Raw genomic sequence first — 14,356 nt, 5'->3', positions numbered from 1 at the left:
CGGCTGTCTTGAAGCCTGTGGTTTCACCGAGCGAGGTGCGGCCGGCTGGGAAGGTCACGCTCAGCCCTTGCCCCACTCGTCCCCTGGGCCTGACTCAGCTCCTTCCAGCTTTCCGGGGAAAATCTTTGCCTCTGATCTCCCCTCCTCTGCCTGACCCCTCATGTCACCTGGGTCATCCCTCTCTCTTTGTAGCAGGCAGGACAGCTGACGGAGGCGGTAATTAATCTGGGGGGCAAAGCTGCAGCAAGGGGCAATGGGGCAGGTGTTGGACCCTGCAGGGGGGTCCCCGCTTGCCTGGCGGTGTTCCCCAGTCCCTGCTGTGCCCTGGCCATGAATCCTGTGCAGGGGACAAGAAATCATGGGGCACGCGTGAGCCACGTGCACCAGCTCTGCGTGTGCGTAGAGCAGCCAAGTGTTCACTCATGCGATGCAGCTGCTGTCCCGAAGGACGGGTGCGAGGCCACGCCGGCACCTCCAGCTGGAATGGCCTTGGAGGGCAGCGGGTGCGGGGAACAGCCGCTCCTCCCACTCTGCTCTGGCAGCTGGAACGGTCATTAATAATTGCAGCTCTTACCATGATGAGCAATCATAAGGAAAATTGTCTTGCTAATCTACTGGAAGGTTCTGCTGGGGGCAGGAGCTGGCTGCGGGAAGCCAAATGCCTCCCAGCATCACCCAGAGCTGGCCTGTGGCTGCGGTGCCACATCTCCTGGTGCCAGCTGCAGGAGTGCAAAACCCCATCAAAGATGGGGAGGGGAAAGCAGGAGTGATGGAGGCAGACTGGGGCTGGGCAATGGGACAGTCACACTGAGGACTAGCAGGCCAGGGTGGTGAAAAGGGATGGAAACCGCTGGCACCTGCCTGGCAGGGCCAGGACGAGCAGGGATGTGGTAAGTGCCCAAGTGTGAGTTCCAGCTGCGCAGCCAAGGTCAGGGGACGCGCTGGGGAAGGTGAGGTGACTGCGGCCCCACGTGAGCAGCCACGGAGCCAGCCCTGGCTCAGCTGGGACAGCAACCTGTGAGTGGAGGGCAGGGAAGGGGTAAGGGAAGGCAGCCATGCGGGACAGAGCCTGCTGGGGTAGCACGGCCTGGGAACAGGTTGTGCCAGCTCAGCCCTGGGGTACCTGGCCTTGGAGCAGGGCAGAGCCGCGGTGCCACAGCCAGCCTGCCTCTCCCTGAGGGAGAACCAAACTTCTCCCTTGTGCTGTTCCAAGGCTGGCACCCACTGGGGGATCAGCCCCTTCTGGTTGGTGCCCTGTTGCTTCTGGTCCCTACTGATGACACCTCTACCACACAAGGTGCCTCTGTGCTTTGCCAAGAGCCGCTCTTACCCACCAGCTCTGCGCACCATACGAGGAGCTTGTGCACAGGCAGCGGAAGGAGGGTCTCGGGTGGGCTGTGGAGGTGGAGCCTGGGGAGGGGCCGCAGCCGTGCTGCTCTGAGAACAAAGCCTGGCGGCAGCAGGCTCAAGGCTCCCACCATGTCCCCGAGCGGGGTCCCACCACATCCCCAAAGCCAGCTGAGCTGCTTGCGGGGCGCCTGCCGCAGCCCCAGCCCCCGCGCTGGCCCCGGCAGCTGCTCTACAGCTGCTCACAAACTCTTGCAGCCTCTTAGGGCGGCTCCGGCTCTGGCCTGGCTCAGAAATGCTGGTGCAAGGAGGGCGTGCAGGCGTGGGGGAAGCAGGCAGCACAGGCAGGGCCTGCGGAACAGTGTCCCGTGTCCCACTGAGCTTGGGGGGTTCATCCACAGGCTGCTTTCAAGGGCTTGGTTCGGGAAGGGCCATGCCGGCATCAGCTCCAACCTGCAGGAATCAGGCCCTGTACGCTCCCCGCTGTCGCTCCAGCACGGAGGCCCCTTCGGCACGGTTCTGGTCCGGGATGCGGGCATTGCCGGGGGTCGTGAAGGCAGGGTGGGGCAGGGCGATGCTGCCTGCCCTGGCAGGAGCGTGCAAATCCAGCTGGGAGCCCCCGCAGAGCCCTGTGCGGGTCAGTGCAAAAGCAACTTTGTGGGTTCAAATGGAGGCAAAACCTCCTGGAAAACACGCTATCCTGCACAGCCCGGCAGGGTCTCAAGGGGACTGGGGGGTTTGGGAGCAGTGGGGATGAAGGGTCGGGCGGGCAGCAAAGGGGCCCCCCACAAAGGCTGCGCTCACTGACAGCTTGTGCAGCAGTGAGGGCACGGCCGGGTGTGTGGGGCAGAGCCCACGGTGCCGCGTCCATGGAGGGGAAACCTCAGGGCACAGGGGCTCGGGCCAGAGGGGAGCTGAGGGCACAGGGTTCCCGGTGTGTCGTGTCCCCAGGGTGGAGGTGACATGGGACAGGGGAAGGTCTGGGGTGCAGAGGAGCAGCCGGCATGCGAGGTCCCCAGGGTGCAGGGTCCCCGGGAGGGGGTAGCACAGGGTGCCGGACCCCAGGGCAGAGGAGAGCCCAGGGTGCGGAACCACCCGGGGTGCAGGGTCCCAGGAGGGAGCTGAGCCGGGGTGCAGGTTTCCGGGCTTCAGGGTCCCTGGGGCGGGGGGATGGCCCGGGGGGCTGGAGCAGACCCCAGGCTACAGGGTCCCCGGGGTGCAGGATCCCGGGGGCGAGCCGGCGGGGGGGGGGGGGGGGGACGGCCAGCCCGGGGCGGGGGCGATGCTGCCCGCACCCCAGGGGTCCCGGCGCGGTGCCCGGCGGCGCGGCCGGCGGGGTGCCCCGGGGGCGCCCCGGGGGGCGCGGCGGGGGCCGGGGCGGGGGCGGGGGCCGGGCTGGGGTGGGTGGGGGGGCGGAGGGTGGTGGTGGGGGGGCCGTTCGCGGCGCTAGGACCGGGCGCGGCGGCGGGCGGAGCCTCCCCGCCGCTCGCCCCTCCGCCCGGCCGCTGCGGCAGTGTCTCGGAGGCGGGCAGGCGGCCGGTCCCTCCGGTCCCCCCGGCAGCATCCCGGCCCCGCCATGGCTGGCGTCGGCTTCGCGGCGCACCGCCTGGAGCTGCTCGCCTCCTACCAGGACGTGATCGGCGAGGACAGCCCCACCGACTGGTGAGCGCGCCCGCCGCCGCCGCCGCCGCCCCTTTGTCCCCGCCGCCGCCGCCGCCGCCCTTTGTGCACGGAGCCGCCCGGTAACACCGGCCGCGCCCCGCGCTGCGCCCCCCGCCGCCCCGGGCCCGCGATGCCGGGAGCCCCGGCACACAAAGGCGGGCGGGGCGGCGGGGGGGGGGGGTGTGTGTGCGTGGGGGGGGGTCTGTGTCTGTGTGTGCCCGGTCCGCCGCCCCCGGTGCCCGCACCTGCCCGCCGCTGCCGCCGCCGCCGCACCGGGCCGGGGCGCGGTCCCCGCTTTGTCTGCGCCGGGCCGGCACGTGCGAGCGCCGGCCCCCACCGCCCCCGGGAGCCGCCGGCACCGTCCGACCTCCCGCCGGGCAGCGAACGTGGGGAGCGAGGGGGGGGGGGGGGGGGGGTCCGCGCACGGCGGGGAGGGCCCGGGGGTCCCCCCCCCCGGTGCTGGGCCCGGCCCCGGGTCCCTCGCCATTGTCTGGAGCCGGAGCCGCGGGCAGGGGCGCCCGGGGAACGGGGGGGGGGGGCGGGGATCGGGGCGCCACCAGCCCGGCCCCGCTCCCCGCCGGCCCCTCCGGTGCCCCGGCATCGGGCGACCCCTCTGCCCGGCATCCCCCCCCACGGCGGCCCCGCTGTCCCCGGCCCCCCCCGAGCTCCCCGGGGTGCCCCATCCCCGGAGGGCCGCGGGGCGTCGGTCCGGGACCGCCCCGCCGGGCTGGGGCTGCTGCGGGCTCGGGGCGGGGGGTGGCCTTCCCCGGCGGGACACCCCCCCCCTCCCCTCGGCCTGCCCTGCCCTGCCTGTACCCCCAGTGCGGGGCACCCCGTGCTGCGGGCGCCGGGGCCCGGCCGGATCCAGGCCCCGCTGCTGCCGGCACAGCAGCCCGCAGGGAGCATCTCCCCACGCCGCCCCGATTCTCCCAGCGCCCACCCGCATCTCCCAGCCCCACCCGGGTGCAGTGGGGCCGGCTGGGGCCATCTGCCCCGGGACCCCCTCCTTGCCCCCCAGGGTGTCTGTGCCATGGCATGGGGTGGGGGTGGGGGATGCTGCCAGCACCCTGGGGTGCAGCTCGCTGGGCAGAGCCGGGGTGCTGGGCAGTGTTGGGCGCTGGGTGCATGCTGTGCATGCTGCTCTCTGGCAGGGGTGCCTACCATGCACCCACCACGCAGCTAGGGTGCACCCACCACCCAGCTGGGGGGCATCCAGCACACAGTTGGGGTGCACACTGCTCTCCAGCCGGGTTCCTGCATTCAGGACAGGGCTGGGAGCCCCCCGAGCTGTGTGGGCCTGGGCAGGTCCCGCTCCCCACCAGCCCCAGTTCTCCGGGGAGCCCCGCGGTCCTGTCGCCAGCCCAAGGGTGCTGTGGGTGAGCACGGTGCATGTTGCTGGCCAGGAGGCAGCTGTCAGCCCTGGGTACATCTTGCTTCCCGGCATACGCTGCAAAGGAGCCCTCCCTGCCAAAGCTGCTGAGAGCAGCAGAAACGGTTCCCGGGAAGGAGAGTGCCGGGGCCAGGCCCCCCTCACCTCCAGGGCTGAGGCCCAGCTGGGCAGCAAGCCCCCACCATCCCCGCCGATGGGGCTGAGCTCGCCCCATCATCGCCAGCCCCTCCATCCCATGGTCACCAGGCGTGCCTGGCACTCGGTGCCAGTGGGAGCAGCATCCCTGCTGCAGGCCCCAGCGCCCAGGTGGGGGATGAGGGGTGATGCTGGGAGGGCTGCATCGGGCAGGGTGATGGAGACTGTTGCCCGGCAGTGGCCCAACCTGGCTGAGCCAGAGGCTGTGAGGACATTATGCCGGAGCCCAGGCCTGGGCTGGTGCCGAGGGATGCCATGCTCTTGCCCGGCCGGGATCCCTGTGTTTAGTCTGGGATTCCCCCCTGCTCCAGCCTGGTCCTGGAGGGTCCGAGCGTCCCCTCCCCCTGCCCGGCCCCGCGGAGGCTGCTGGGGCCCATTACTCGATCGGAAAGGAATTTGGTGCTGCTTTCTGAGCACGCCGACTCCCTGGAGCTCCCAGCCACATTGGAAACACATGTGCCCAGGCTGAGGCGGGTGGGCTGGGGCGATGCTCCCCCTCCCTGGCCACGGTGGGGGGGGGCAGGCAGCTGCGGGTGCCCCAGGTGCTGGCACCCACAGGCATTGCTCTGCCTGCTTCAGTGAGCAATGGGGCCGTGCGAGGGCAGTGGGGCCTCTGTCTCCTTGGCGGTGTGATGGGGGATCCTTGCTGGAGTCCCCCGGCTGCGGGGAGCCCTCGTCCCTGGGCTGCTGCATGGGTCACCTCCACCCATGGGTGACCCACATGCCTGGAGCCCAGTGGGTGGGAAGGGGCTGTATGGGCTGGGTGGAGGGATTAAAGCCCATGGAAGGGGGTGAGCAATGCATGATGCTGCCTGCACCGGCTGTGGCATGGCTGGTACTCGCTGCTGGGGCTCATGGTGATGCTGTTGGGCTGCGGGACCCTGGGGGCACCCCTGGGGATGCTGCTGGCCCCAGCCCGGCCCTGCTGGCCCCTGGGCTGGAAACCTCTGGATCCTCCATCCCAGCGTGGGGTCAGGCTGTGCTGCTGGGCCACACTCAGGGCAGGGCTCTGTTTCCACGGCAAGCCCCCTGCTGCCCTGGGAGCACCCCTGGGTGCAGGCAGCAGCACTGTGCTCAGGTACCACCCTGCATGGCGGGGTCCCAGGGTGGGGGAGAGCAGGCACTGGGTGCCTCCAGCACCCGCAGGGCTCCCCAGGCAGCGATGCCGTGGCTCTGCCCTATTTGTTTCCCCCCCTCTGCAGCCAGCTGCATCCCACCTTGCGAGCCCCCAGCCCCTGCCCATGGCCCTGGGCTCCCCCAAACTGCTGCCATCCTTCCCCCATTCCTGGGGGATCAACAGCAGGTCCCCCTGGGGCCAGGGCTGCAGTTGCAGGCAGGGGCTGCGTTTTCCGCCCTTCCCCGGCACAGGCGTCGCAGACGGCGCTTTGCAGCTGCTTTGCCGGCTCCAGGCCGGGAGCTGGCGCCGGCTGGAGTGGCCGATTAGCAGGATCAGGATGTGCGGATTAAAGTCAATCTTGTTGGTGTAATTATCTGCGGCTCGCTGCCGGGGGCTCAGGGGTGGTGGGTGGCAGGGGGGTGGAGGGAGGCCCTCTCCCTGTTAGGCACCCGCCTGCCTTCCCCTTGTTTTTCAGCTCCCAGGGTCCAGCCGTGGCCCTGGTTTGGGGGTTGCTCTGCCTGTAGGGACCCCCCCCCCAGTTACCATCCCCCAGGCTCTGGCTGGAAGCTGCGAGTTTGGGTGAGGACAGCTCTGCCCGGCACCATGGGGATTTTGGTGCTCCAGCAAGCACCGCATGGGTGCTGCTAGCCGAATGCCAATCGGCAGAGCTGTCCGCCCGCCCCGGTGTGGAGATGGGGGGGGGTCCAGCACGGGCGGCCCCGGCTTTCCGGGTGCAGCGTGTGACGGCGGCAGGCAGGTTTGGGTGCCTGCCAGGCCCCGACGGGTCCCCGCTGCCTGCCTGCCTCCCCCGCTCTCCTCCACTAATCACCTCGTCATCGGGGCGAGCTGCATCCCAGCTGGGATGGGGGGGGGTTGCCATGGCGACAGAGGATGCTGGTTGCCTAGCAACATCCCTCCCCTCGCCCACCCGCCCTGGACCAATTCGGCATGCGTCCTCCCCCCCCCGCCCTGCCGTAGCTGGCTGCATGCCCCTGGGAAGGTGCGGGCTGGTGGGGGTCCCCGTGGAGCCCCAGGGGGGGCCGGCTGGGGTGCAGTGGGAGCGAGAGGGGGTTTCCCATCCGCTGGGAACGGTTTCCAAGAAACAGTCTCCATGACGGCCCCATCACACCCTGGCGGCACATTGATTTGCTGCTGCTGGTGCTCCGGCGTCCTCCCCCGGCCTGGTGCCTGCCGGGCCGGTGGCTCACGCAGCCAGGCACGTGAGCGGCCCCGAGTTCCCTGCCGGGGCATGGGGCTGTCCCCAAAGCCGGTTGGTAACCGGCAGGGTCGGGGGGATGCAGAGATGGGCGTGCAAGGAGCTGCGAGGCCGCAGCGGCTTGCGGCACGGCACAGCAGCCAGCTGGTCCCTGTGCCCAAGTGACCCTTCTGTCCCCAACCTTGCGACCCTGCCCCATGGCTGCCAGGCAGCAGGGTTCAGGGAATAGGCCCTGCCCGAAGTCCTGCCTGCCTGGCAGCCTGGCCCTTCACGGTGGCAATGGGCAAGGGATTGGGGGTGGCTGTGTGGCAGCTTGGGGACACCTGGCCGGTCCCCCAGGACCTGCCCCGACCTCAGTGTTAGCAGGATGGGGAGGTGGAGGGGCCACCCCACGCTCCCCCTGGCCATGGCTCACCCACGCTGTCTCCCCAGGGCCCTCTACACGTACGAGGATGGCTCTGATGACCTGAAGCTGGCAGCGTCAGGAGGTAAGGTCCTCTGTCCCTGCAGCTGGCTCGGCTCTGCCAGCGTTTTCCCCAGCACCCATACTGGTGCCGGGTGGACGTGGGCTGACGGTGCTGTGCCAGGCGGAGGTTTGCTGGAGCTCTCCGGCCACTTTGAGATCCAGAAGGTGATGTACGGCTTCTGCAGCGTCAAGGACCCCCAGGCTGTGCTCCCCAAATATGTCCTCGTCAACTGGGTGAGTGGGGGGGGCCATGCTGGGGGGGGGGGGCGTGCCGTGCCCACCGGGGCCACAGTGTTGGCAGGGGCATGGCTGGGTGCAAGGGAGGAGCCTGCGGTGGCCGGGGGGGAGGTGTGGGTGCCCCACAGTCCCGCTGTCCCGTGGTGATCAGCGGGGTGGGGGTCACCCTGCCGCACCCCCCCAGCTCAGCCCCTCCCCGGCTGCCACAGGTGGGTGAGGACGTGCCGGATGCCCGCAAATGCGCCTGTGCCAGCCACGTGGCCAAGATTGCCGAGTTCTTCCAGGTGGGTGACACTGGGGCGGGGGGACGATGTCGCCAGGGCACCCACGCCGGTGCCTGACGGCTGCTTGCCCCCCGCCCAGGGCGTGGACGTCATCGTCAACGCCAGCAGTGTGGAGGACATCGACCCAGGGGCCATTGGGCAGCGGCTCTCCAACGGGCTGGCCCGCGTCTCCAGCCCGGTGCTGCACCGCCTGCGGCTGCGGGAGGACGAGAACGCCGAGCCTGTGGTAATGTCCCCATGGCAGCGACGGCGGCGATGGTGGCGGGCGCAGGGCATCCCTCCCGCCTGGGGCTCCTGTCTGCCGCAGCCCGTCACCCCGTGTGCCGCTTACTGTTATTCCCCCTCGCTGATCCCAGCCCCTCCGCCCCCCCCGCCTCTCCTCCGTCCCAGGGCACCACTTACCAGAAAACCGACGCCACCGTGGAGATGAAGCGGCTCAACCGGGAGCAGTTCTGGGAACAGGCCAAGGTGGGGTATGCTGGGGGGGCAGCTGGTAGCCCCTGGGGAGCGGGGTGAGCCGCTGGCAGGTGATGGGCAGTCCTGTCCTTCATCCCCCTCTCACCAGAAAGAGGAAGAATTGCGTAAGGAGGAGGAGCGGAAAAAGGCCCTGGACGCCCGGCTGCGGTTCGAGCAGGAGCGGATGGAGCAGGAACGGCTGGAGCAGGAGGAGCGGGAGCGGCGCTACCGGGAGCGCGAGGAGCAGATCGAGGAGCACAGGCACGGCAGGGTCTGGGGTCGGGCTCGCGTGCAAGGATGTGCATGTGCAGGATGGCTGCGCACATGCTGCGAGCGTCTGGGGGGGTGCATGGGTGTTGGTTCATGGGATGGGGTTGGGGCAGGGACTGGCAGGAGCTGGTGCCCAGCCCCTCTCCTGTGCCCCCATCGCAGGCGGAAGCAGCAGAGCATGGAGGCAGAGGAGGCCCGGCAGCGCCTGAAGGAGCAGTCCATCTTCGTAAGTGCTGCGGCAGGCATGGGGCCGGGGTTCGAGCCGAAGCTGCTGCCTGGTGTCACCCCCGAGGAAGAGCTTTTCTCAGCTGGGTCTCCTGGGCATCCCGGGGCTAGGGGGTCATGCCACGTCTCTTTGTAGGGGGAGCAGCAAGAGGAAGACGACAGGCAGCAGCTCAGGAAATCAGAGTCAGAGGTGGAGGTGAGTGCGGTGGCGGCCATGCCCAGTGCCTGTCCTCACTCCCCAGCCAGCGATCTCGATGGGAACCCAGCTGGGGGGTGGTCTCTCAGCCCCACACCACTGGGGCAGTGGGTCTCAGCCTCCCCCATCCCCGCAGGAGGCTGCTGCCATCATCGCTCAGCGGCCCGACAACCCCCGGGACTTCTTCAAGCAGCAGGAGCGGGTGGCATCGGGCAGCAGTGACACCGTCTCACCGGGCAGCCACAGGACAGGTGAGGGGCTGGGGGGGGCTGTGGGCACTGGGGGGGCATGGAGAGGCCGGGGGGGACTGCAGGCTGCGGAGCAGGTGAGTGCGGTGCCGCCGGGGCTCCCCGCAGCTCGGCGGGTCACAGTGGGATCTGGGGGGAGCAGGGCTGTAATGGGGGGGGTCCCCTCTACCGTCCCTGGCACTGTGGTTGGGGGTGCCGGGGGCACGAGGACAGCAGGGGGTCGTCCTGCTCTGCTGCGCCACCATCACCGCCACTGCCACCGCACCTCACGCCGCCCCTGCAGCTGGGGCAGCTTGGCAGGGGCTGGATGCCAGGGTGTCTTTGGCAAGGGGGGGCTCATCCTGCTCCCTGCTGGGTGTCATCTGCTCACCTGTCACAGCATCACGCTGGCAGCCAGGGTGGCAGCGTGGTCGGTGCGGCAGGGGTGGGCAGCTGGAGGTCTGGGGGTGGCTTGGGAAGGCAGCTCATCCCATGGGGGCAGCTAAAAGAGGCAGGCGTGGGGCACCCAGCGTGCTCCCGGCTGGCAGGGAGTGCCCTATGAGGAGGCTGGGCTGCCCCACAGTCTAGGGTCCAGCCCTGGGACTCTTTTTTGCGGCTCTAGGGCAGAGGCTAGCTGTCTTGGTGGGCGCCTCCGTCCGTGGGGCCATGTCGTGGAGCTGCGCTGGGGGTCGTGCTGGGGTGCTGTGCTGGAGGGGCTGTGCCATGGGGCTGTGCTGGGGAGGGCCTGTGTTGTGTTGTTCTTGCTGTGGGGTCATGCCATGGGTCATGCCATGGGCTGTGCCGTGGGGCTGTGCTGTGGGGTTGTGCCTCAGGGCAATGCTGTGGGGCTGTGCCATGGGTTGTGCTGTGGGCTGTGTTGTGGCCGTGCCGTGGGGCCGTGCCGTGGGTTCATGCTGTGGGGCTGTGCTGTGCCTGAGCAGATAGTTGTCCCATGGCCATGTCCTGGCCTCTCTCCCCACCTGGCCATGCAGCACTGCCTCCCATCCTTCTGTCCTGCTGTCTTTCCATCCTCTTGTCCTGCCATCCTCCCACCCCACTGTCAGTGCTGCCTCCCATCCCGCCGTCCTCCCATCCTGGTGCCCTGGTGCCCCAGCCCCGCCACAGCTGCGCTGAGCAGGGACTGACCCATCTCTTTGCTCTCTCTCTCTCTCCGTCCGTCCGTCTGTCTGTCTTTCTCTCGGCAGGTCGTCTGCACTGTCCTTTCATAAAGACAGCTGACAGTGGGCCGCCTTCTTCCTCCTCCTCCTCCTCCTCCCCCCCACGGACCCCCTTCCCCTATATCACCTGCCACCGCACCCCAAATCTCTCCTCTTTCTTCCCATGTAGGTAGCTGGGATCCCCCGGGTGTGCAGCTCCTGGGGGCCAAGCCACGGGCGGCTGCCCCACAGCCCACCCCAGCCCCACGGCACACCGGACCGACAGCGGAGGCAGCGCCCCTCCCGTGGGCACCCAGAGGGGGCCGGGCACCCAGGCGGGGGCTGCGCCCGCACCCACGGGCACCCTGCATGCCTCGGCTGGGGCTGGCCCCACGGTGGGCGCTGTGCCCCTGGGGTGGGGGGATGCAGCAGGCTGTGCCCATGAGGCAGGTTGTGCCCGTGGTACCGGGGAGGGGGCACCGGGTAGGCTGTGCCCATGGGACAGATGGGGACAGGGCTGAGCTGTGCCCGGGGAGATGATGCTCTGCCATGGGATGGAGCAGGCTGTGCCCATGGGATAGAGGGGGCCCAGGACAGGCTCTGCTCATGGGGCAGAGGTGGATGGGGCAGGCTGTGCCCGTGGGGCAGAAGGGGACAGGGCAGGCTGCGCCCTGGACCACGCAGGATTTTGCCCGTGGGGCAGCGCGGGATGGGAAAGGCTGTGCCCAGGATTGTGTGGGGCTGTGCCCATGGGGCAGAAGGGGCCAGATGGTGCCTGGAGCCATGTGGGGCTGTGCCCCCCTAGCGAGGGGTAGCAGGGCACAGAGCTGTGCCTGCAGAGGTGAGGCTGTGCCAGGGCCCAGCTGGGCTGTGTGTGGGCAGAGCCAGCATGCACTGCAGCAGGTATGGGGCTGCTTGTCCCCCTACCTGGCAGATGCGGGGGCTGCGGCTGCATGGGGCTAGCGGGGATGCCCGGAGAGGGGCATGGTGGTTGCTGCACCCATGGGTGCCCCTGCCCCGCCACCGCAGGAGGGGATGACGCAGTGGCAGGTACATGGTGATGTACATTTGACAACTCTTGGCCGGGTTGGCGTGGCACAGGAGCAGGGGCAGTGCTGGGGTGCTGGTCCCTCCCCGATGTGGGCAGCCCCCCCCCCATGCCACCCCATCTCCCTTGTCCGCAGGCAGCCAGTCGGACGCCTACCGCAAGGCCTCGGCAGCGGGCTGCAGCCCCTGCGAGTCCAGCCCGGCCGCCACGCCGCCGGGCGAGCCGGGCACCCGCGCGTCGGGCAACGAGACGCCGGCAACGCCCAAAGGTGGGCGCAGGGCTGGCGCTGCCTGCCCCTGCCTGGGGCTGCCTGGGCACATCCCCGCGGTTCCCCACAGCACATCCCCTGCTGCAGCCCCCTCGACTCCTCTGCAGCCCCCGCTGCAGCCCCGATGCTGCAGCCCTGCCAAACTCCCTTGCATCGCTCAGTGCATCCATGCTGTCCCGTCTGCATCCCTTGATATATCCTCCGCCGTCTCTGCTGTGTCCCCAGCGCATCAACGCTGTGTCCGCTGCTCTGTGCCGGTGCATCTCCGCTGTCTCTGCTGCACCCCCCCCAGTGCAGCCCCGCCATCATTGTTGCATCCCTGCTGTCTCTAGTGCATTTTCTAACACCAGTGCATCCCTGTTGCCTGTGCTGCACCACCCCGCCCCGTGCATCTCCCCATTTCCAGTGCATTGCCCCAGCCAGTGCATCTCTACCACTACCGGTGCATTTTCCCCACCCCAGTCTGTACCTGCCCACCATCTCTGCACCATCACCCCAGTGCAGCCCCACTGTCTCTGCTGCATCCCCCAATGCGACTGGTCCTATCTGTGCCATCCCCAGTGCATCCCTGCTTCCCTCCATGCATCCCCACTGTCCCTTTGCATCCCCAGTGCATCCCAGCCAGCTCTGCAGCAGTCCCCACTGCATCCCCACTGGCCCCTTTGCATCCTCTGGTGCATCCCAGCTTTTCCTTCTGCATCTTCCCAGTGCACCCCTCCCCATCCCCCTGTGCCTCCCAGCTACTCTCTCCACCCCAGCAGGGCCCAGGCCCCCCCTCAAGGGATCACCTTGCCCCACACCCAGCCCCACCACGTCCCCTTGGTCCCCTCGGTCCCCTTGTGCGTGCCATCGGTCCCCTCCCTGCCCAGTCACTCCTGCCCATCCCCACAGCATCTCCCTGCTGCACCCAGCCCAAAGGATGCCCCCCCCCCCCGGCTCCCCCGGCCCTGGATGAGGTGTGTGTTGGGGGGGGAGGGTGTCTGTCCCCACTGACTGTTGTCCCCTCCCTTGCAGACTCCCCCAGCCCCAGCACCCAGGAGGCCGGGCCAGTCATCCCTGAGCAGCACTGGCCCTTCCCAGGGCCCGAGGACAAGGCCACCGAGCCCCCCGGGGACGAGCCCAGCCCCAGGCCAGTGTGGACAGCAGGGGGTGACTCCCTGGGGGACCTGATGACCCTGGAGCCTGCCGAACCCTCCCCGTTACCTGTGGCTGCCGAGCCCCAGCCGGGGGAGACCCCCAACCCCGAGAGCCTCATCGACCTGTGGCAGAGCGATGGGGCGACCCCCCCCGCTGCCTGGCCCCTGCCTGCTGCCCCTGTCCCCGAGGGCCCCCCGGCCACGCTGCCCGATGAGGGGACCCTGCTGAGCCTGGACGAGCTGCCCGAGCCCCCTGCCACCTTCTGCGACGCGGAGCAGGAGGAGGAGGCAGCCGGTGGGGGTGAGACCCAGCCCCGGGGGCTTGGCTGCCAGCGTGCCCCCCAGGAGGATGCCCAGGGCCGAGAGACCCCCCCCATCACCAATGGGGAGATGGCCCCCAAGGATGGGACGCCGGGTCGTGGGGAGCAGGTGAGCGTTGCTGGGGGAGGGGGGTCAGGGGTATGACTGGGGGGGGTCCTGACCACCTGCCCCCCCCCCGCTCCAGGCCAGCGAGGGCTATTTCAGCCAGTCCCAGGAGGAGGAGGTACCCCCCCCCGAGGAGCCATCGGCCAAAGCCCCCCAGCCCGTCTTCTACAACAAGCCCCCAGGTGAGTGGGAACGGTGAGGGGGGGGTGTCTGTCCCTCCGTGGGCTACCCCACACTGCCCTGACCACCCCCCCCGCTCCCTGTCCCCCCAGAGATTGACATCACATGCTGGGATGCAGACCCCCTGCCTGAGGAGGAGGAGAGCTTCGGGGGGGGCCTGTAAGCCCGGGCCCTGCTGCCGGCGCAGGCAGACCGCCCCGGCCGGTGTGGGGTATGAGGGGGCCACAGCCAGGGGCCGGGCCCCCCCCTCGCCCCATTGGGGCCCCGCAGGATGAGGCCTCCGGGTGGGAGCTGCCCGGCTGCGCCCCCACCCAGGGGCACCTTTTACAGCCCCCACTCGTTCTCCTCTCTTTTTTTAAGTTGTCGGTAGGAGCCGTGTCAGCCCCCCCCCCAGCCCCCTTTAGCAATCCACCCCCCCCGCTGCCCCAGCGCCCCTTGGGGGGGGACGCACACACTCGCATCCCCTGCCCAGCTGTGGGACAGGGTCTTCATTCTCTTCGTACCCCCCCGGGAGCCCCCCAATACTTTGCACGAGTTCAAAAAAAAAAAAAAAAAAGGAATAATAATAATAATAATAATAATGATAATAATAATAAATGAATATGGCAATAAAGTGACCCGACCAAGGCGAGGCTGCGGCCGGTGGCGCCCCCCCCCCAAACCCCTGTAGGGAGCTGGCGTGGGGCTTGTGCCCTCCCCCCACTCCTTCCTCGCCGGGAGCCCCCCACCCTGCCCCGCTTGGCCCCCGCTTGGCCCCTCTCCCCCCCCCCATGGTAACTGTTTTTGGAAAGCACAAGTTCTGTACCGGCGGTGTGCTCATGTCTGTTAATAAATAAAGCGACTCCCACGGGGG

The 14,356-nt window shown here is 69.0% G+C and overlaps 1 protein-coding gene across 3 annotated transcripts; it reads left to right on the top strand.

Annotated features, from left to right (window-relative positions):
• Positions 1 to 2,830: 2,830 nt before the first annotated feature.
• On the top strand, positions 2,831 to 14,350 carry DBN1 (drebrin 1). Of its 3 annotated transcripts, XM_069772742.1 has the most exons (15): positions 2,831 to 3,009; positions 7,360 to 7,415; positions 7,515 to 7,627; positions 7,840 to 7,914; positions 7,994 to 8,140; positions 8,305 to 8,382; positions 8,480 to 8,631; positions 8,803 to 8,866; positions 9,002 to 9,061; positions 9,198 to 9,312; positions 10,494 to 10,631; positions 11,630 to 11,761; positions 12,776 to 13,326; positions 13,403 to 13,505; positions 13,596 to 14,350. In XM_069772742.1, exons 1-15 carry the CDS (start codon positions 2,924 to 2,926, stop codon positions 13,664 to 13,666), a joined length of 1,941 nt encoding a protein of 646 aa, XP_069628843.1. In that variant the 5' UTR covers positions 2,831 to 2,923; the 3' UTR covers positions 13,667 to 14,350. The 3 variants fall into 3 exon arrangements, with proteins under 3 accessions (XP_069628843.1, XP_069628845.1, XP_069628844.1); XM_069772743.1 differs by lacking the exon at positions 10,494 to 10,631 and having other exon boundaries at positions 2,832 to 3,009; XM_069772744.1 differs by lacking the exons at positions 10,494 to 10,631; positions 11,630 to 11,761.
• The last annotated feature ends 6 nt before the right edge of the window (positions 14,351 to 14,356 follow it).

The sequence above is a fragment of the Haliaeetus albicilla genome, chromosome 27, assembly GCF_947461875.1.
Source record: "Haliaeetus albicilla chromosome 27, bHalAlb1.1, whole genome shotgun sequence".
Classification (NCBI taxonomy): Eukaryota; Metazoa; Chordata; class Aves; order Accipitriformes; family Accipitridae; genus Haliaeetus; species Haliaeetus albicilla.
This window is presented reverse-complemented; position numbering and strand designations above follow the sequence as displayed.